This window comes from Gallinula chloropus (genome assembly GCF_964237585.1).
Source record: "Gallinula chloropus genome assembly, chromosome: 3".
NCBI classification, from domain to species: domain Eukaryota; kingdom Metazoa; phylum Chordata; class Aves; order Gruiformes; family Rallidae; genus Gallinula; species Gallinula chloropus.
This window is the reverse complement of record NC_140087.1, coordinates 96481304-96504578: the sequence shown is the minus strand read 5'-3', so window position 1 is coordinate 96504578 and position 23275 is coordinate 96481304. Positions and strand designations below refer to the sequence as shown.

At 41.5% G+C, this 23275-nt stretch overlaps 1 protein-coding gene across 1 annotated transcript in view; it reads right to left on the bottom strand.

Annotated features, from left to right (window-relative positions):
- DST (dystonin) overlaps positions 1-23275 on the bottom strand; it is a gene marked incomplete at its 5' end in the record, with an annotated part of 301073 nt that overhangs the window by 188709 nt on the left and 89089 nt on the right. The window contains 2 exons of the mRNA XM_084262411.1: positions 1445-1534; positions 16162-16223. Coding sequence (XP_084118537.1) covers positions 1445-1534; positions 16162-16223 — 152 coding nt within the window. The remainder of the gene's footprint in view (positions 1-1444; positions 1535-16161; positions 16224-23275) is intronic.

The window sequence follows — 23275 nt, the reverse complement described above, 5'->3', positions numbered from 1 at the left end:
GTTGCTTTAGCAAACACTAATAATGCGAGGTCTACAGAGGCATTGTACAGTTCACTTGGGCTAACAAGCACTCGGCATTTGACACTTTGTAAGTAGATATTTCCCTTCTGGGTGGTTACAATACAGTGAAATGGTAACTCAGCAGTTGTTGGGAGAAAGATAAATCCTGCAAACAGCTGTATGCTTAGAAGTCACTACACAGAGAGCTGTCACTTAACTTCTATTTTGCCTATCTGCTTTGATAAAACTCCAATTACGTTTGATAAATTCTAACAAATAGATCTGCACATCTGAATGACCTCGTTTCAAAGTATTATCCAGTATTTTGCCAAATACACCATGGGCCCAGTAGACTGGTGCTTCTAATTAAGAGAAATCAAATTTTTGGCCATTGACTTCATTTAGGAGAGCCTTTGAGCCTTTGAATAAATAACATGTATATGGGCAATAGAGTTTGCAAATAAAACCAAAAAATCTTTGTTTAATGGAATTATCATATTTCCCTATGATACAAAAAAAGATTATTTTGTAACACCTTGATAAGGTTGTCCAGTGCACATTGGTGCCATGGTTTTGTACAGTTTAATAAAAGCAATGAAGCAGAAATCTTCAAGGTTTGCATTTCAGCTGTTCGCAAAAAGGCTGAACAGAAAGTTGTCCTTTCCATACCTCCATCATAAACACACGTTTCCTGGTTTACCAATGCGAGCTCTTTTGTCTTTTCTACAGCACGCTACCGCAGCACACCAAGCTAAGAATTTACATGAGCAGACACCACACTTCAAACACTACGTTAGTACAGTTACGGGGGTCGGCACCTACCCCCTTATCCTCATCCTCCACATCCTCATGCTGTTCATTTGCGCATGCTTCTGTTGAACTCACCAACCGTAAGGTCTTCAAAAAATCTCGCTCTCTTGGCTAATGAATATAACAGACAGGAGACAGGACAGCAAAAACACAAGACAGACCACAAATGAAAAGAAGAGCATGAAAAGAAGAACATAATGAAGAGAACAAATACCAAGCAAGGGAAGTAATGCTCACAAAGAAAGGAAATGACACCTGAGGAGTGTGTTAGACAATTTCAGGGACATTTTATCCTTGCTATTTGTAAGTTACTCCCTTTAATGCGAAGGGATATTAAGCGTCCAGTACTTGTTAAAAGAAAAATTGTAAAGAAAAGAGAAGAACAGAAAAAATAGCGCATTACCCTATTAAGAAAGGAAGTCTCACTGACCACAAGAAATAGAGAACGGACTGCATTCCCCCACAGAGTTCATAGTGGAACATTTCACCAACAGAAATACAACTTTGGTATAAAGTCACAGATCATGAAAAGTATCAAAGAAACCTCCAGCAGTCAATATGGGAAGAGTTAACAAACAGAGTGAATGTATGTGTAACAATCTGTGAGCACTGCGTTCTGATCTAAAAAGCTTACCAAGGTGTCTCCAGAAAGGACTTCTAAAAGTGAGATCAAGTTATGTCCATCTCTTAGGTCTTCATATAGGTCATTCACATGCTTTCGAACCTGCACAGACAAACACAAAAAAGACCCCCATTTATACCCAAAAATTCACTCCTATTTACACATCTTTTAACACATCAGATATACCTCATCATGGCTTCTCAAATACAGCCACTTTCATGATAAATTTACAAACACAAATTAATTGCCACACACAAAATTCACATCTATGTCTACACTCACACAATTCCATTACATTTCATTTTACTAACAAGGAAAAAAAATAGTACCAAGTTATGGGTAATAAACACATATAGCAACAATAGCATCAGTATCTGACAATTTAAATGATACCAGCTACCCATCGATTTTGACCTAGATAATGAGAGCTAACAGACAGCACCAGCTAGATCAAAAAAATTGCAAGAAAATAGAAAACAGCTAAAACTAGTTGCAACATATATATATATTATCCTTAGCATGTGACCTCACTCATGTCAGGTCAAAAGTTAATGTGCTTTATGACTTTAAACCTATTAGTAACCAAAGCATACTATTACCAAGATGTTTTGACACCTCAGATCTCCCAGTCCTTAGCGAGTTTTCCCAATGGCTTGCATATCCACCCTATCTACCAAACCAAAGAAATACACCATTGGGTTGATCTAGTGAAGCCAAGGACAGACATGGCCTTCCACTACCCATGCCAGTGACAAATGTTCCCACTCAGCAACATTCTGTCATCAGCAGTCACCAACCCAGTTGATCTACTGCCCTGGTGCCCCTGAACAGACTGAGGTCAACCTTTGCCAGCTGACCTTATTCAACTAAATTCAGTTGAGCATAGGGTCCTGCCTCTCTGCTCTGCTCTGGTGAGACCCTACCTGGAGTACTGTGTCCAGTTCTGGGTATGCAGTACAAGACAGACATGGATTGGAGGGAGTCCAGAGGAGGGCCACAAAGATGATCAGAGGGATGGACCACCTCCTATGAAGACAGTCTGAGAGAGTGGGATTGTTCAGACTGGAGAATAGAAGGCTCTGGGGAGACCCTATAGGAGACTTCCAGCCCCTGAAGGGGCCTACAGGAAAGCTGGATAGGGAATGTTTATCAGGGAGTGCAGTGACAGGACAAAGGGTAATGGGTTTAATCTGAAAGAGGGTAGGTTTAAATTATATATAAGGAAGAAATTCTTCCCGGTGAGGGAGGTGAGGCCCTGGCACAGATTGCCCAGAGGAGCTGTGGCTGCCCCCTCCCTGGCAGTGTTCAAGGCCAGGCTGGATAGAGCTTTAGGCAATCTGGGCTAGTGCAGGGTGTCCCTAGCCATGGCAGGGGGCTGGAACTAGATGATCTCTGAGGTACCTTCCAACTCAAACCATTCTGTGGTTCCACAATGATTCTATGAAGACACAGAAGAATCACAGTCTTTTTCTTATTCAGAAGTAAATGTGGCAGGAAAATAGGGTTGTGGCCCTTTTGTGTATTCAGCGGGTACACACCCAGCATACAATTAGGGAACTCATACTACAGTACAATCTGCTCCAGACCAGCACCTACAACGCAAGGGATCACGTTCTCGAGTGAAATTATTACTGCTCCTTTCTATACTAACATTAATGTGCTGCATAATCTAGAGTGAAAGCAAAAGAGGCAGATGAGAGTGCATAATCAGATCAGGCAGGAATAACTAGAACTCCCAGAGGCCACCAGGAACTCCCTGAGGGAGGTGAAGCAACTACTGTGGCTCTGTCAGGATGTAGGCCCTGGAAATAAGGCAGAGTTCTGTGCTCACTGCTTTGGAAAATTAAGTATCTTTTTAAGGGTAGAGACAGCAGAGTATTCTAATTTAGCATCTTTATTAAAAAAGGGGATTCTCCTTATCTACACTATAATTAAGCTGAACTGACTGTTTAAGACAACACATTAAACCAGATCCTTGCTTACAGCTTCCAGAACAGCCAAAAGTTAGAATCAAATCTGGATCACATTTCTTTTGAAAAACTGTATTTCAGCTGACAAGCCCTTATAAAATCAGTGTCATCCCCAAGCATCATCAAGAATTATAATATTACAGATCCAATAGAGGACCACAGAGCCTGGGAAAGTCTTTTCAAGTACTGCTCTCTTCGCTTCTGGAAGCATAGTTAATTAAATGCCGGACACAGACATAAAGCATTACCAGTCTTTCAAAGGAAAATGGGATAAGGCTCAAAAGTTAGAACTGTAACGGGTGTGTTTGGGAAAAAAAGGTCAGGCCTTAATTACCATGAGGTCACTGATAAGTCCAAAAGACTGCTGGCACAAGGCCACCCCAAGTTTCACAATAAACTTCAAATTTGTTCTTTAAGAATCTGATTCAATGCCATGGAAAAAAGATCCCTCAAGACTGCCATTCACTCCAGCTACAGTAAAACGCTTTCTCCAAGAATAAAGGCAGATAGTTAAGGGTTCCTGTAATTACACTATTCCACACAAAATGTCATTGGCATTCAGACCACTGAAAAACCTCTGTGGGCACTGCATGATATCCTGACATCCTGAGGAGCTTCCCAAAAATGCACTGAAGCTTGTATTTAAAAGACAAATTGTATAGAGCTTTTGCTCTAGTCACAAGGACGCGGGTCTCCCAGGTTTTGAAAATTTGCATGTGTTGGTCTTTTCACCTTTGAAAATTAAGGAATCACACTGGCAGGTCTAACTGCACAGTAACAAGTAACAAGTAAGCATATGCCACAAGAAAAGAGTAAGAATTAAAAAATCTCTCATGCAGAAAGTTTTATTAAAAAAAAAATAAATTACTAAGCCAACACACACAGCACAATTTCTGACACATTCTAAAACTCTGAGCTGGTTGTTACAAGATCCTGGCTTAAATGCAGCATGTAATTGTCAAAGTATCGGATTTGTCAAAATATTCCCACGTGACTGATGTGCCAAGCAAGGACACTTCCTCAAATACATTTTACTCTACAGACCTCAGATTCCCCTACTTAAGCACACACAGTGATCACTCGACAAGCAGCAGGGCCACTCTACTTTGGGTAATTGCCCTCCTGATGGGCAGCAAGGTACTGAGCTGTGCTCCGTGGCCAACCTGATGTCACGCCAAGGCATGAGGGAGCTGAAGCAATTACATGCAGATCAACATTCTCCCTCTGAGTCTCTCATGTTTTCCAATCTCCTTACTTTAAACCCAAAATTTATTTCTGGAATAAAAACAAACTAAATACACACCCTGGTCATGATCCTTGTTTTCTCCTGGATCCTGTAATAAACTGCACCTGTCCCGTTAAAACCCAACGGGCACCCAAGTTCTGTCAGAGTTTAATCTCTGCCTAACCCCGTAACAGTGATGTCCCCGGGGGCAGAGCACAGGCAGCAGAGCAGGGCGTTGCAGATGGTGCTGTTCCCCTGGCCCCGTGCAGGACCACGTGCTCTGGCGCTGGGCACCCGCTGCCCAGGACACCAACAGCTCAGGCCCACAGCCAGGGCCAGCATCCAGATGGCACAAGGGAAAAAAAACTTGTGCCTAGCCTCTTTGGTCACCTGTCTACTTGCAAGCAAAGTCTGGCCAACCCAGTTTTGGGTTCAGTGGGCCAAAACTCACTTTCACTCTTTTCTTTTCCTTACCAGTCTGATAAACCACTCTGCTGGAAACATTTATTGTAGTTCATTGAAAATAAAGAGCTCTTTATTTCATAGCCAGGAATAACTTTCTAGCTGTTTGACTTTGCTCCTGGATATTAATTATCCTAAACAGCAGACACAGCCAATGCTACTCCATTTCATAAAACTCCTTTATGATTTCAAACACTTTTCTTTAGTCACACTTCAACAAGTCTCCTGCATAAAGCAAGTTCAACAGCTGATCATTCTTTGTAACAAATGCTTTCTAACCAAAGATTCATCCATGCATTCATCCTTTGCTTCCGCACATGGCCAATGCTCTACACTCTATTAGCACAAGAACTTGTTGCTTTGAACACCCTTGATGTGTTCCACCCCTCTAAAACCCTGTCCTTCCATCCAAAAGCTTATATCAGTCACTTTTTTTTTAAGATTTTAACATTTCTCTCAGATAATCATTCAATTAATCCACTGCTTTTCCATCCTTTACTTTGCAATTCCCCTCCAGGCTTCAATTGTTTCAAGATGTGTTTGGATTACTCAATAATAATAAAAAATATATTCTCATAGCTTTATAGTAAATATGATATTGCTCAATTTAACAAAAAAAGGAAAAAAACCCAAAACCAAATGGAAAAAAACCCACAACCCTCAAACCCACAAAAGAACACAAACACCACAAAACAACAAACGAAATTAAAAATCCAGACTATTGCTAAATCTTGTCCTTACACTTCTCCTTGTATCTTCCAGTATTTGGTTTCATAAAAGGCACTCCAACATTCTCCTAATCACCAAGTCAGTAAATATGCAAGCAGGTTTGTAATCGTACGTGTATATCAAGCAGTAGGACATAACCACAGACACCCATGAATCTTTTTCTGAATTTGAACAGTTGTGTGATCTCTGAAACATCATTATTGTACAGAAGTTGTTTAACCAAATTTCCCAAGTGTCAAAAAATCCTTCTTTCCACCTCCTATGGAAAAATAAATCCTGGCTCCATTCCAGCTCACACATCTCCTATCTTTTTGAGGCATAGGCTGGCAAGTTCTCTCCAACCAACACTGGTCTGGCTATTCAGAACACCTCCAGGGTCCCATTCCCCATATTCATCATTCTCATCACAGAAGTGCTCTCACTGTTTTTAACACTTTCACAGTCTGGGTTGGCTGCTTGTAACTTTGCATACTGGGATCAGTAATTCCATCTGAGTGGAGTCCATGTGGCATAGAGTCATGAGCTCAGCAGAAACCCATTTTGTGTCAATAGATGTCTGTATCTACTCCATTATTGCTACAATTTAAAGTCCTAAAATATTAAAGTTATAGAGATGTCCAGACAGCTTTAGTATCTACTTCACCTTCAGTCTGTAGCAGCTGTCAGTGAGCACAAGGGACAGATGCCACATGTGACGTGTCATGTGAGGGCCCATGTGACATCACACATGTTCCCAGCCCATTAACACTTCTTGCACCAGTTGTCATTTTAATGCACAGCATGTCCCTCTCTCCTCCCTCTTCTGCACCTTAGTAACCCTTTAGGATTTCTGCTCAATGCAGTACACTGTTCAGATGCTTTTGTGTATAAAGCTCTAAAAAGAGTCTGAGAATTGATGCAGATTGAAGTCACTTTGGTAAAGAACTTGGCAGTGATCAGATCTAAGACTCAGAAGTTGAGTATTATTTTGCCAGAGGAGGGATGGATGAGCTTTACTAGGCTGTCACAGCATAATACAACAGCAAGGCTAAAAAGGACTGAGAAGATCTGCTCACCTGAGCCAGTACAGTGGAGCAGACTGAACATGGCTAGAACATGCCAGAGATACTTCTCTAATGTATTCTTGAAAATTCAGGGGTTTACTATGCTTACATGTATTTTGGAAAGGGGGAATTTTGGTCTCTAATCTTCAACCTAAATCTTCTTCTGTAAACTAAGCTGAATGTTTGTTGTCCCTTCTCTTAAAGCCTCAGAAAACACTTGGTCACCAACCTCTGGGTAATCACCTTTTACATGCTAAGAAAACATTATCAAGTCTCCCTTCAAGTCTTCTCTGTTTCAGACTAAACAAACTCAAATTATCACAATCTGTCCTTGATCTTCCACGAAAACTTATCTTGTGACTGCTTTGTTACAGACAGCTGCAAACCTCTTGTCATCACAAAGATCAGGACTTTGCTGAGCCAGGAGGAGTTTCACAACTGCACACCCACAAGCACACTCATGTGTCTCCAGAAAAGGTGGAATTACAAGCTGTCTCCTTGTCACCTAAGCACCATGTTGGCCCCCTGACAGGGTGCACAGCTCTTCTGAACTCTTCCTGGAGCTCCCTGGGCATAAACCAAGTCAGCTTTAAGATTCGTGTCAGGGCAAGGGTGACAGTTGTTGCCAGCAAAATGACAAAAGGGCTGAGCCAGCCATAAAATTAGAGGAACAGGGCATCACTGCAAGAATTAAAGTGCCAGAGCTTGAACCCTTGCTTAAGGATGCGGCATGGCAAGAGCAGAAGGTGCTTTGATGCCGTGTCTGGGTGGAAGGGCAATGGATCCTTGCTCGTGAGTACAGCCTCCCAGAGCTTCTGTCAGCCATGACAGCGGCAACAGCCAATAGCATTGCCTCATCCCAGTGCCAGTTCTACCTGCAGCGGTAGGTCAAAGAATGTAGATACACCACATACACCCCTGCCCATTTGTCCATCTGCTTTCACAGACCAGTTGTTCCACAGTCTTCCCAGGGAGAGAAATTACCCTGCAAAGGTCTATAACTCCCCATTCTTCTGCTTGGGAAAGAGCTGCTATGCTTGCTATAACTGCAGACTCCTAGGAGTCCCCTGTCCTCTATGAATTCCTAGATAGAATTATAAAATGCTTTGTATCACTTCAACTGGCTCCAAGCTATTGGGTGAATAAAGCTGTGCAACCAGAAAGCATGTAACTTGCCTGAGTATTGTTCAGCCTGCTCTTTCCTTACCGGAATTTCACCCTCATCTTATTAAAATGTGTCTTGTTAAGTCAGTCTGTTGTAGACTGAAAACGCCAGAGCAATTCAGACTTTTCTATATCATTCAATACTACTTCTCATTTTTTCCCTCTGTAATGCATTCATACGTTCCCTTTCTTCTTCATATTCTGACATAATTACAGAACTTTTCTCCTATGGACTTTTATGTCTCACAGTAACTCCTCCTGGACCTTTTACTTGAGTGATTTTACCCCACCATGCTTTACTAACTCATTTATACCAACCTTTAGTCCTGCTGCCCTTATTTCCACTTCTTGTATGTCTCCTTTGTATTTCACACATCCCTTAAAAGCAGCAGTATATTCTATATGATGTCGCCTACCTGTCCTGCCTGCCTGGGGCCTGCCTTTGTGCCTGTCACACAAATGCCTTCAATGACTGCCAGATCTCCCACTTCCCTCCCTCTCCTGGATTACTTCCCCAGGAGACCCTTCCTATCACTTTCCCCAGTTCTGCTGCTCAGTTGTTCATTGTCCTCTTTTTGCTTCTCACTTCTCTCCTCACTTTGAAAGGTGAGCCCAGGATTTTGCAATCACTCGCTGTTAAGTTACCTTCCCTCCTTAAACTCTGAAGCACTCCCTCCCCATCAGCCCAGACTAACGAACTAGCAGCTCTGCTGGAGACATTTGAACCTAACAGGCCGAAGGTGTTTCAGGCTGGCACATCTCTCACAAGACACACGTCCCTACCCGAGGCAGCCACCCTAAATTCTGCAGCAGGCAGGGAAGACAACAGTGAGTGCCCATCCAAACTGTTTGCACATGTGCTTGGGGATAAGCTGTGCCATGAAATGCCTCTTTCTTGCACAAGCTGCCGAGGGTACCTGCATCTGCTCCTCCTGTCAGTTATCAGGATAAATCACTTTCCCCATTGCTACATGGTCCTGTCCTTCTGATGCTAGCTTGTGACCAAAAATCTACTGTCAACTTCCCTGTTAAATGCCTCAAATCAACAGCAACCACAGTCACTTGTTGTTCTTTGGCCAGCCATACAGCACACCCAGCTTTATTCACCCTTCATGCGTCCAATTTGCCTTCATCTTTCCAGGCCCATACTGTGGGCTGCCAAACTAACTTCTCAGTGATGAACTGTTCAAGGTGTGCAAATGTAACCCTGGTACATCAAACTCTGTCACTAAATCTGGCCTTCACAGCTTAAAACTGCAGGGATGTACTGACTGGCCAAGGACAATATATTTCACCTGCTTTAGGCAGGGGTGGAGCGTAAGGTTGACACAAACAGTGTCATTCCAATGAAAGTCAAGGTAAGCTAGGTAGAGGAGGATTTTAAATGTTACGTTAATATCTCTAAATGCCCCTGTTCAAAGCACCCTAAATGCCTTTAGCAGAAAACACGTGCCTCTCTAAGGGAAAAAAAAGCGTTTATTCTAACACCTTCTTAGGTGCTCATGCTCTCACACATCTGTATGACCTCAGGGCAAGCAGAGATCTCCAAATTACACCAAATATTGCTGGAGAACAAACACAAAATGCTGCCGGAGAACAAACTATTTAGGTGATGTTTATGGCTGAATGTTTGAAGTTTCTTGCTGTCTGGACTTCGCCTACTGGGACAAAACCACTCCCACTGGAGCCAATGACACAGTTACACTGGCCCCATGGGAGCAAGATCAAGCCATAGCATTTCTAAACAGATACATAAATGATTATTAAATACAGACACATCAAAAGTATATAGATAAAAAATAATTTCATGCATAATTTAGCAATTAATTAAAAAGCCAGCACTTTAATTGCAAATGGTAGAATTTTAACTCTTGCAATCTCTAAGGAATGAATAATATTATTTAAAACCTATGCTGAGAGCTAACTGCAAACAATGACCCCACAAAAAGAGAATTAATTAATACATTAATATATTAGTCCATCATAGGAAACATATTGATTCTAGAAGTTCTATTTCATCACGCAGCAATCTCATGGTAGACTTAATTTTACATATATTTGTTCTTTTATATATGAGCACTTATATAAAGCAATAAAAAATCCCAACAATAAAACGGATCATAAAAGTATACAGTATGCTCAGATGGCTCAATAGCGCTGCATGCCAAAAAAATATCGATGTACTCAAGTGATCATATATTCCATGCATATTTAATTTACTGTTTTCAATTATTCTCTTTCCTGCTCCCAATTAGTCATTAAGTCTGAATGCATTAAAGAGGATCAAATAAACTTGAGTTCTGTGGCACAGTTTTTATTGACTTGGATTTATTTATTTATTTGTCTGTAGAGATATTTTTCTGATGCAGTTTATCATTAGCCTTTAAAACTCTGTACAATTTCTTCCTCTTTTCCAGCTTTAACTTCTGGCATTCTGCCACTACTTTTCCATACCATTTCTTGGTTACCTTCCTCCCTTGGCTAAACTTGGATTAAACACCAAAAAAAAAAAAAATCCTGAATTTGCCAGCTGATCAGCTTTGCAAACAGCTATAGATTACACTATGCAGATGAAAGATGATGTTGGTAGAAATGTTTTTAAAAACTTGTATGTGATGCAGTATGAAAAAAACACAATTATATATATTTCCAGGGATGACAAAGTCGAATAATTCTTTATACCATGATCTTCTTCAAGACTTATATTTCTTTATTTTTCAGAATGAGAAAAACACTTCAAGGCTTGATAGAATACTCAACACGACAGCAAAATTTTTTAGGAGAGAAATGGAAATATTCTGAAAAACAAAACACTGGAGAAAATGTTGCTACTTTAGCCCCACTCAATGCCTAAAGGAAGCTGCATGCCCTGTTGTAAGTGGGATTTTACAGGATGTGCTCCCAACAGAGTTTCCAGCAGCTGTCAGAAATAACTAGGAGGAATACATGGAAGACTCATTTAGATGCATTACCACAGCACACACTCTTCATCCCTTAACACAGGTGTGTGGGGAAAAATCAACACATGCTTTTTCCAACTATGTTTCAAAAATTAAAGGTTTTATATTGAGAATTTCCCTTTAAGTCAGTACCATTAGACTAACACCAGGTGCCTCATCTCTTAATATGAACTAGAGCTAAAGAGTGTTCATTTCTAAAAGGAGGTAGGGAATTTTAAACAACAGACTAACTGTGTGGCTAAAGAGAAGATACTGTGGAGTGGCACTGTCTAAAATACTAACCACTAGCACCAGAGAAGCACTGGCCTTCAGCAAGGGAATGACTGTGCTGCATCAGGAAAAGTCCCTCTCCATTAAGGGTGTACCTGAACATTTCACCCAGCAATCGATCTCAGTGGCCATTTGCAAACCCTGCACTGCCTGAAGGACACACACGAATCAATAACTTCAGGTTTCTACTCTGAATTATTCATTCGGTCTTTGCACAACAAAAGCTGCCTGCTCTCTCTAATACACTATCACTGCAACACAGTACATGATTTTCAACACCAAGCTTTAAAGCAACAGTTAAAAGCATTTTAGTCCTGCTACTTATAAAAGCCTTCTTGCTCATAAGACCTTTCCAAGTATTTGGAGCAACTAATGACTGTGCAGGGATGCTGCCTGTCACTCCCCTCACCAGTGTGTTTCTCCCTAGGTGAGGCCAGCCGAGGGTCCCAAGCCAGCCCATGGTACAGGAGGCACTGGGTGGTGGAACTTATTGATGGTGCCTGGGCAGGGCAGCACTCCATCCCCTGGGAGCTGCTCAGACACACCACCATCCCATATTACTGCTAGAAGGTCCATCAAGATGTTCAGTGCAACCTTTTCTTCCATGACACAGAAGAAAGATTTGCCCTTGCAGGAAAGATACCTGCGTGTTCACTGTATTTTCCCATCAGAGCTCTGATCTAACCAGTCTGTGGTTGCCTGGTCTTTAGTCCTATTTTCTGTACATCATCATTTCCAATAAAGAAATTTTAAATGCTTCAAAAGATCCCATTTCATCTGTCAAGACTAAGATCTGGCACTACAAAAGTGTTTTTTAATTGGTTTGAAAAAGGAAGAAAGGAACTGAACAACAAATAAGAATTTGTCTGGTTTTACTTTTTTTTATTTTCTGATTTTTATCTCATCCTCTCCTTGTATGTCACACTTCTCTCATTCTTTCCGTAGGTTTTGGAGTTTGGAATTGAAAGGAGGTGTCAGGAAGAATCTGTGGGCTTTCATTGATGTTGGACTTCTCTTTGTGTGATTTAGGACCACCTGAATGTCACACTAGAATGAAACCCCTTTCTTCTACAATTTACCTATTCTTGTTACATCAAGGGTTACTTAACACTGTAGCAAGTAATGGAATTATCCTGTTTTGACAGCGGGCAAGTTAAACACCTGCTGAAAACAGAGGCAGGTTTGGAGAATCACAGAATGGTCTGGATTGGAAGGGACCTTCAAGGATCTTAGAGTTCTAACCCCACCCCCTCCCTGCCACAGGCAGGGCTACCAACCTCCGGGCCTGGATCTAGACAAGGTTGCCCAGGGCCCCATCCAACCTGGCCTTGAACACCTCCAGGGATGGGGCATCCACCACATCTTTGGGCAGCCTGTTCCAGCACCTTACCACTCTCTCTCTATAAACTTCCCCCTAATATCTAATCTAAACCTTTCTTCTTTAGTTTTAATCCATTCCCCCTTGTCCTGCCATTATCTACCCTTTTAAAAAGTTGATTCCCCTCCTGTTTGTATGCTTCCTTCAGGTACTGGAAAGCTTCAATGAGGTCCCCCCACAGCCTTCTCTCCACTAGGCTGAACAAGCACTGCGCTCTCAATAATTTGAGGCGAGTTTCTACCCCACTGCCACACTACACAGGTATGAGAGTTTCTCCCTGGAAGCTCATACCACAGCAGCAGGCGGGTCTGAAGGCCACTATCTCACCTCTCCAGCCCGAATGTCAACAAGAAGTTAAAGATAACCTTTAAACCAGAGCCCCACCACCAGACATTAAATAGTAGCCATAGTAAGTGCAACATTCTAATCAACCCTTGGAAAACCTATTATCAATTCAAAAGAAAAACTTCAGCATTTAAAAAATGTAGTGACAGTCCACTTGATCTTAAACTGTGGAATTCAAAGATAACTTGAACAGTTTAATTTTTCAAATAACACATTATGTACCTCTCTAAAACTACGTATCTCAAGATCAGTTGCAAGAAGTATTTCTGCAATGACTATGCTTCTAGTTTAGCAAAGTAAACGCTTAACTAGTCAGCTGAATAAACACGAAACTCAAAACACTGAATCTTATATACTACACACTTAGATATATTGAATCTAATGCAACTAATGAATTAAGTATTTCCCAGCCTTCTTGATGTGTGTGTTTACTCAGTGACCACCTCTATCCTTTCCACTTCTTGTTGAACCCTATACAGTGGCAGATAAAGCACGCTCACCTCCTTTTTCAGTCAGCGGAGCAAAAGTACTTCTAGGACACAATTCATCTACCCCTGAGGAAGTCAACACCTGAGACACCTGATTCTCTCTACATGGGGATAACTGGCTCAAATAAAGCTATCGAGACACCTGAAATGACTTGATTGACAAAAAAGTCTGCAACAAGCTACTGGAAGTGAGCAGGCAAATACTAGTTGCATGTCTTTTGCATTAAATCCAAGGTAACAAAGCTGAAAAGTAGGACTCAGATTTAACTGAACACATAGTCCAGCACAGGCCTGGAGAATCTGCTAGAAATGCACTCATTTATGGTGGTACTTTTTCTGCAATCCCTCCATTGATATACTCTTTTCTAAATATGTCTGTGTGTCTCAAGTGAGAGAATTGGAAGGATTGATTTTCACTTCCATGGAAGTCACTGTCCTAGAAACAAAGTTGTAAGAACTGAAATTTGATACCTGTATCACCAAAACTATTTCCTTACCACTCTCTCTGTAAAAAAACTTCCCCCTGATATCTAATCTAAACCTTTCTTCCTTTAGTTTTGACTTCCATGGAAGTCACTGTCCTAGAAACAAAGTTGTAAGAACTGAAATTTGATACCTGTATCACCAAAACTATTTCCCAAAGATACAGCTGAGCTATTACATAAATTCCAGCTAAGGGAAGAGCCACAGTCATACTGCATTTGTGTAAGCTAGCAATCCTTCAAGCTGAATGCCACAGCAAGCAATCTGAGATGAAAATCCAGGCCAGCAGTACAGACACACACATATCTATATATCTACCTTTACATATCTCTACAATCACTCACTCTGACAACTCTTAAGATGAAGACCTAAGGCCACTGACCTTGACAAGCACGCCAAAGGATTTAATGTGAACTCTTTACCCTGATTTCCTTACAGGTTTAGAGTCTAAATCTTTTTTAAGCTACTCCCACGAGGTTGATGGTACGGCAACAATGACTGTGCATGTTTTAAAACTGTGTAAAAATAATTGTATATAAAAATGTAATTTTCAATGCACAGCTCTCCAATAGAAACAGGCATCATTTTAAACTCATGATAAAGGATTGCTCTCCAAAAAGCTTCAGATGGACTTTTCCACTTCCCACCGAAAATTAAAACTACATTTTCAAAAAGCACCTTTAAGAGAGAAAAAGATTAGTAGATCCTACAAACACCGTAACAATTACCTTCAATTAGAAGGGGAAATGCCTGATGGTTTATTTGGTGATTGCATTTTGCTGCCAGAGTACTGGCAATCTTCCTCTGTTTTTTTCCTTTAAATCTAATTTGTCTGAAGTACCAGACAATGGATACATTTCCTATATTGCAAATCTAGAAAGGGATCCTTTTCTCATTAGCAAGTAGAGGACTTCTGCAAGGACACAGAGCCACAAGGGTACTTCAGGATTACAGGGAGGTGTCTACATAGAAAAGGTCCTTGGAGCAGCTGTTTCTATGCAGCACAATTCCTTTAGGTCTAGCAAAACCACAAAGGAAAACCTATTGGTATGAGCAGTATTCATAGCCATCCTGTGACTCCGAACTCACCCCGCCCACAGAAAGGTTGTGCCTAGGTGCTGCTGCACAGGGGCTGATGTCAGGACTAGTCCTGATGACTCAGTCACAGTAGGAAGGATCAAAAGACCACTCTGGAAGAGAGGTCTCTTGCTAAAGACAAAACTGGGACCAACTTCACATCTGGGACTTGCTAGGATCCCCAAATTATGCCATTTCCAAAAGCTACCTTGGCTCAAAAGATGTGAAACCAGAATTCTGTATCTTCTAAAGGTTCAAGATGACAAAAAAAAAATCTTAACACGTCCCCAAAGAAGTTCTGTTTTGTACAGTATTTCTCAAACACTCACAAATACAGCCACAAGAACAAACTGCACCCTAAAAAAGTGATCCCAAGCAAACCTTTCTAACAGTTTTTGAACACTACACTCATTAATTAAATTTCAACTCTGACAGTTTGCAGATACATTTTTATTTAATGTGACTGCTACATGAATTCAGCCTCTGAATAAAAAAAAAATTAAAATCAAAGCAAGTTAAGTTAAGTAATTATACAATCTGTTTCTCCAGAGAAATGTCTGGGCTAGACTGTTGGCACTGATACAGCAGATTAAATTTAGAACTGAAGGGCCATGTGGTGAAGGTGAACTCGCAGCTTTTAGTCCTCTGTTGACTAAAAGCTGTACATGTTGTTAAAATGATGTCCTCTGTCCCTGAGGCAAAGTTCACTGCTATTCAAAAGAGATACTGAAAATTGATTTTCAGCCCTAGAAAGCCCCCATTTCTAATCCATGAGCATCATACTGATGCCATGGGATGATCTAGTGTGATCCTTCTCAAGGTCATTTCCCTGCCCTCAATGCAGGTTTTGTATAAAGAAATCATGTCCCTTCAACTTTGATTAATTTTTATTTCAAATGCAAGTATCCAAATAGATCACCTTGGGATATCAGACAGCAGCATTGCACATGCTTCCCCCCCCCACCCCCCCCCACCCCAGTGTTTCCCAAAGTCAAAGTACCTGCATAAATCTCACAATTTAAGATCTTCCTTAGTATGTGTAACAGAGCTGAATCCTGAAATCAAACGTTTAGCCACACCCACAACCACTGCTGTAGTAATCAGTCATCCAGACATCACAGAAATATCAACTGACCTTCATGAGATGCTGATTTATCCATTTTGTGAAGGTCTTCTTTTGTACTTTGTCCCGCTCATCTGGAGGTAAAGAGACAGAAAAAAAGGGGTTTCAACAACTCTATAAACGATGCCTAAGTCTTTTATAAATTTTTTAAAGGACAGCTTTACAGAATTAGCATTTTTAAACCAGAATAGCCCGCTACAGCTCTGAAATATTTAATTAAAATAACAGCACACAAACGCTTTTGCAGTACGTCACAGCATGTCATGCAACAGTTTCTTCAGCAGAAGTTCCAGGCAAAGCTCCTCCAGAGCCACAGCCTGGCTGGTACAATAGCAGCACTACCATACGAAAATATAACTTCCTAAGAGAAGTCAACCATTCCCTAAAATGTACTAAAGAAAGATCAAGGCAAACCCTTAAGAGCTATAAATAATACTTAGAGCCTCTAAGCCCTAATTAATTATTAAAATATTTACCAGTAGAAAACCTCTTACTATATGAAAGGGGGCTTTTTTTAATCATTATGGTTTTTAGACTATAACATCACCCTTGTTTCAACATGCAAGGATGAAACAGCTTCAACCAGGGAAAGGGCTCTCCTTTAACCCTCTACAATATAGACAGGGATATTCAGTAACCCAAATACAGGACCCGGCCACTGACAACAGTTCACCCTTCGGCATGGTGGTCAGCATCAGTGATTGCCCACATAATATTGACAAGAAACAATAAAAGCAACAGACTCAGAGTAAGAACGCACCCATTTTTGATACAAGACCCTATTTTTGATACAAGACCCTATTTTTGATACAAAACCACCACCCCTCCTATGCTGCCTGTCCCTTCTGAAGAGTTTACAGCCATCCGTGACCACACTCCAGTCATGGGAGTGGTCCTATCATGTTTCCCTGAAGACATCTAAGTCGTAGTTTGCCTGCTGCACAGTGGCTTCCAGCTCCTCCTGTCTGTTGCCCGTGCTGCGTGCATTAGTGAAGATGGACTTCAGTTGGGCCATTGCCCTCAGCTCCAGGCACGGCATTGTTCCCCTAGCCTTGTCTATAGTGATTCTCATTTCCTCCCTGTTCCATTTCCTACCTAGTTTAAAGCGCTCTCAGTGAGCCCTGCCAGCTCCTGAGCTAGGATCTGTTTCTGCTGGGTGTGGACTAAATCCCCCCCCATGGTCAAAAACCACAAAACTCCTGCAATGGCACCAGCCTCTCAGCCATGAATTTAACAGGTGCATGCATGTATTCTACAGAGCCATGTTAGAGAAACCCTAACCCAGCATAAGAGTTCCTAGAATATCCTGAGTTGGAAGGGACCCATAAGTATCAAGTCCAGCTCCTGGCTCCACACAGGGACAGCTAGGCCAGAGCATGGGACTAAGAGCATCATCCAGATGCTTCTTGAACTCAGTTCAGTGCTGTGACCACTTCTCTGGGGACCCTGTTCCAGTGCCCGACCACCCTCTCAATAAAGAACCTCTTCCTAATACCCAGCCTAAACCTCCCCTCTTGCAGCTCCATACCATTCCCTCAGGTTCTATCACTGGTCACTAAAGAGGGAAGATTTGCACCTGCCCCTTTGCTTCCCGTTGTCAGGAAGCCATAGACCGGGATGAGGTCTCCCCTCAGCCTTCTTTTCTCCAGGCTGAACAAATCAAGGGATCTCAGCCTCTCTTCCTAAGAGACTTTCACTCCCAAGCCTTCACCATCCTTACTGCCCTCCACAAACCTATGTATGTTCACTAGCTAGTACAACTGCTACAGAGCCTATCCGCAATGCCAGAGCTCCCCTGAGCAGGAGTTGTAGTGCATTAGGACAGGGACCATCTGTGCAAGCCTAAAATAGCAAGATCCCTTAAGACCCAGTACAACAAAACTGCAGCTGTTTCATTGATCTGGGCTATCTGTAGTGTGGCTGAGAATGAGCAATGAGCTCAGGCAGCAGAACAAGACTCCTGCAGCTACTGCCTTCACTAGGAGACTGAATCAGATCGTGTATTTTACATAAAAATACTGGTTCCAGATTGGTCAAAGGTAACGTAAGTAATAAAAAAATAAAATTAACAGAAGGTCCATATTCATGGACTTTCAAGTCTCTGGTGTGATACTGACATCTTTCAAAATGGCATGAGATCATACAAGAGTCCATCCCGGGACAAACTGGGTACCATATGCTGTTCCCAACAGTAGTGAGAAGTGAGTATTCAGGAACAAATGCAAACCAAGACAAGCAGAAGCCTGTGAAGGCTTTGCTTTGTATAGTCCACCCTCATGTGACTCACAGACTTTCCACATGCTTGTACCTATCTTTGCATTAAAGAGTCATAGACATATTTTTTCTGTTAATTTTTTCTACCCTTTACCACACCTATAACTTCTGCAGCCACAGTTACCCACTGCACTGAATTCACATGCAGATGCTGCTCCCTAAACCCCTTTTCCATGACACTCAAGATCCTCCAAGCTTCTAGTATGTGCTTTTTCACCACTTCGCAGCTCCACGCTCTCTTATTCTAGGTGAAAACTCAAAAAAGAAAAAAAAAAGAGAAGTAAAAACCAAAGCAGTACTATTGGAGAAAATATCTGGCAGTTAAGAAAAGCTTTTGCTACATATCTATTTTCCTATCATTTTTTCTAGCAAAACACCATTTCCAACATCAGTTATTTCTCCTAATAAGGTGGAAACTCTGGTTTGTTGGTGTATAGAATAGCAAATATAGGCAATAAAAGAAATCCACTTGTAACTGCTCCATTATGGGTGGCTGTTTTAAAAGGCATACAAGTTTTCCCAACTGCAGGATTTAATATTCCAGCCCATAAGTGTACAATTTGTCTTTTCTCCTAAGGTACCTCAGCTAGCTTTGACTGACTACCACTGAAGTTCATGCTTTGGGAAATGTTACTGTGACAACAGTAAAAAAAAAAAGAGTTTTTTTTTAAATCCACTTCCTTGTATCTTATTAGAACATGCAATGACTATTAATTTCAACCCTATTTTCAATTAAAATGCCATCATAAGCAGAAGAAGTTAAGCTTATTACCCTTATTCCTTTTATATATATATGTATTTAATATACATGCACTCCAAAGAACTCTCTACCTGACACACACAAATGTGTAACAAGGAGGAACGCTGTCACTTGACAGGTTGGGAAAAGAAACCAAAGCAAACCAACAAACACACACAGGATTAAGGAAGACAAACAACACACACCCGCACACCCCATTTATGATTTTAAATCAAGAACTCAAAAGCTTCCAGAAAAACAGATGTGTGCTAGGGAGAAAGCACAGTGCAACAGTATTCACTGTGCTCAAGCTCAGAGTGGAACATACGAAACTAGCCTCCCCCCCCCCCCCCGCCAATCCCCCGGCAAAGTGAAGTAGAAAAGAGGCAGCTTAGTACGAAAGAAACACCCGGCTAGGGAAGGAAACCCACCAAAAAAACCACCTCCCTTCCCAGATGCAGAGCCAGGCTCTCTCCCAAAGGCAGCCCTGCCAGCCCAGCAGCACGTTACTGACCCATGCAGCACATCGCTTCCACCAGCTTTACACTCCGGTCCTTTTCATCTTCAGCAAACTCTCTCATTCTTCCCTTCAAAACTTCAGAGTTTCTTTTCTTTACAGGGAAAGGAGAGCCAAGGGGAAATGAGAGCTTCTAGCTGACAGAAGGCAGCAAGTCCCCTTTTTGAGAGAGGAAAAAACCCAAACAAACTAAACCTACCACATCAGAAACAAACATCCCATCTGCTGCCACAGCAAGCAAAACTGCGAGCCCTCTGGATTTAGCTCACAAGAAGTGGCAAGTTAAGCAGCTGTATTTGGCTGGTTTCAACTTTTAGGTGCGTTAATACACGTCCCAGTCCAAGCACGGAGCCGCTCAAAGCAGGCAGCTCTGGTCTTCCCCTCCACCGGCAGTAGCAAGGCAAGAGCGGCAGCGCGGGAGGCGCGGCAGCAAGTGCTCTTGGAGCCAAGGTAATTCAAAAACACAGGTGAGGCAGGAACTGCTGAAGGAAAAACACATCTTCCTAGATCACCTGATCTGTAGATCATCAGAATAAACCCTCAATGGTTAATTAATTAATCAACTTGAGTTTCTCTGCTTTTACCTATTATTGCAGAGACATAAATTGCAGATGTTTTTCTAATATACCAGACACACAAACTGAGAGCCTCTGCTGCTTTACATGCCTGGAAAGTACCACAACAAAGTGCCTCCAGTCTTAACAGACTGACACCTACTTTATGAACCTACACTACACCACAGCAGCACGGTACCATGTATCCGAAGAGGCTCCAGATTAGAAAATTCTTGATTTAAAAAGTGACAACTAAAGTATCTCACTGCACGTTGCAGATTGTCATTCCTCTATCCCAAGGACAAATTCAGGGGCTAGATCCTTCTGACACCCATGTCCCCTTCCACAAACGCCTGTTGATTGCATGGATCACAGCACCTGTGAGTAAGCACAGTTTCTCTGGAAGACACGTTTATTATCAGGATTACACCAAATGCAACAGGTGGTGGTGACACCCCTTGAATGCTCCTGGGGAGAAGCTGTTGAGCAGTCCTCTCTTCCCTAAGACCACCTGAAACCATCTCCAAGCAATGGCATCAGATGCCACCAGCATGCAGGAGCAGAACAGAGACCTTGTCTGCACACTGACACGGGGAAAGACAAGAGCAGCACAGGAGTACAAAACCTCTCCATTTTCTAGATAAGCTGCAAATTTCTCTGCTTCATTCTTCATTCTAATAGTGAAAATACCAAAGTTTGGATTTCCTCCACCTAGTGACAGACTTGCAAAAATAACTCAATTTCTCAAGCAGCGTTTTGCCTTGCTAAGTTATATTTGTTTCTCTGTTCATATTTGCTTGCCTACATGAACAGCTAGATAAGCAACAGGTTCTTCTACATTCACCCAGGTATTTACCCAAGCCCTGATAGGCATTATGCCTTACTCATCTATAAAGAGCACTGATTTTTCTAAACATATGCTTTCTATTAACAGTACCAATTTGCACTAAACTCAAAAAGATGTGTTATAAGAACATTAAGATTGCAAAGTGAAGCACTCAAAAAGAGACTTAAAACAGGAATTAAAACTGGCTGTGAATTTTTAACACAACCTTCTGGGGAGAATAAATTAGGCTATTTAATTAAATTCTTATTTTTTATTTTTAGACACTTGTGTCTACTGCACAGAAGGGATTTTAGTCATTTAATAAACAGTTATTCAACAATGTATTTCATGTTGTTGTGGAATACAGAACACCAAGAGCACTCATTCATCATTTCTCGAGCTCTGAAGACAAAATTCATTTCACAATAGGTTTTTCTCTGGTATTTCTAATATTCTTCCTGCAAATCACAGTCTGGTATGTCAAATGTTGCACTCAGAAATCAGAGTGTAATTAATCTATGACCTCTCAGGGAAAAAAAAAAAGAAATCTGTTTCACAACATTCACTCAGAATCACAAAGTTATATAAAGAAATGGTACAAACCCGTTTCTCCAGCATGGCCAGTGCCTAAACACCCTGCCTTGCTCTCTGTTGTGGGAAACTCAACCTCAGCTTCTCCCAAAGCCTTCCATGCCTGTACCAATTATTCATTTTCACTCATTAAGAACCAGGCGACATCCAACAAACCTTCACAATCTGAAGCAGTCTCTAGGAAAGTAAAATCTCAGGTCAAACAAACCTAGCTTGGAATTTAGGGATTTATGAAATCAGAACTGGTAATATTTCTTGTTTACGTCCCTGCTGGTGCTCACGTATCAGGACAGCTTGGGGAATAGCACTAGCAGTTTGCAGGAGCTTGCCTTGGCGACAGCATCATACTACTACTTGTTTCAGGAGTGAATGGAGGCCTTGTCAGCCAATCACAAAATAAGACCATAACTGGAGACAGACTGGTAAGGTACAGAGTTTAGACAATACAGAGGAAGACAGTAAGGGTACGGAGCAAGGGAGAGACGTGGTCTATACGAGAGAAGAATTAAAAATATAGCTGTATTTTAGGACTCCAGAAAGAGAAATCTGGATAAGAGAACTAAGGACAGACATAATGATGTGGTTTCACCCATCTGGAACTGTCAAAAAAATAGAGGCAGCAGGATAGACAAGGGTTCTCACACAAAGGGTCTATCCTACTATGTAAGAAATACAAGCAAAAATTAATGCTGTCAGGCACTTCTAAGGCACAAGCACTTGAAATGCATTACCTGACTGAGGCTTGCCTCTACAGAGAATGAAAACCTAAACCCTTCTTTTTAAGTCTTCTTTCATTCAGGTAAAATTACTTTATTTCTCTTTCCCACCTACAGCTGATTGCCATCGCTTCCTCCTTAGTGATAAGCTTCAGTTCCAACTCACCAGGCTCACAGATGGAAAAGTTTCAATTCCCAGTGACACGTTCCACACACGAAGGGGCACAAATGATGCTACCATTGCACATATACAAGTGCAGCATTTCAGAGTGAGGCACAGAGTGCTGCTTTCTCACCCTCTTACTTCCAAACATCTGAAATCTGGAAGTGATGCGGTTCCACAGGGAAAAAATATGCAAGAAAAACACCCATCAGCAACCAGGAACATCTAAGGGAAAAAGTGCTCACACCCAAAATATCTATTATTTATGTTTAAACTCTACAAGTAAAGCTTTGCATAATGCAGTGTTCCCATCACTGCTCACAGTATTTTTAGCCATAAACCACCCAAAGATGAGAAATACACTGTTAAATCCCTCTCCTCTACCAACGCATCCACTACCAGCTGCTCTCAAAGGCAATGGTGAGGCAAAACTTGGAGCTTCCCTGTGTCTCACTCATTTACTGCCTCCTCTGACAAGAGGACATTGATAAGGCAAGGTGCTTTCAAGCCACCTACTCTTACAAAGCTTCATTTTATATGTCATGTCAGATCACATATGCATATAGTTACGGAAGCAATTCAGATTTACTCCTACCTTGAGCTTTGCATTGTTAATTTAAATAGCAATGAAATATGAATCTCCATTTAGGTCTTTCAATTTTTCTGGTTGCTCCAATTGTTCTGTGAGGAATTTAAGTCTCTCTCCACATCAGTTTCCTCTCCTCTGAAAAACGATTTCCTTACAC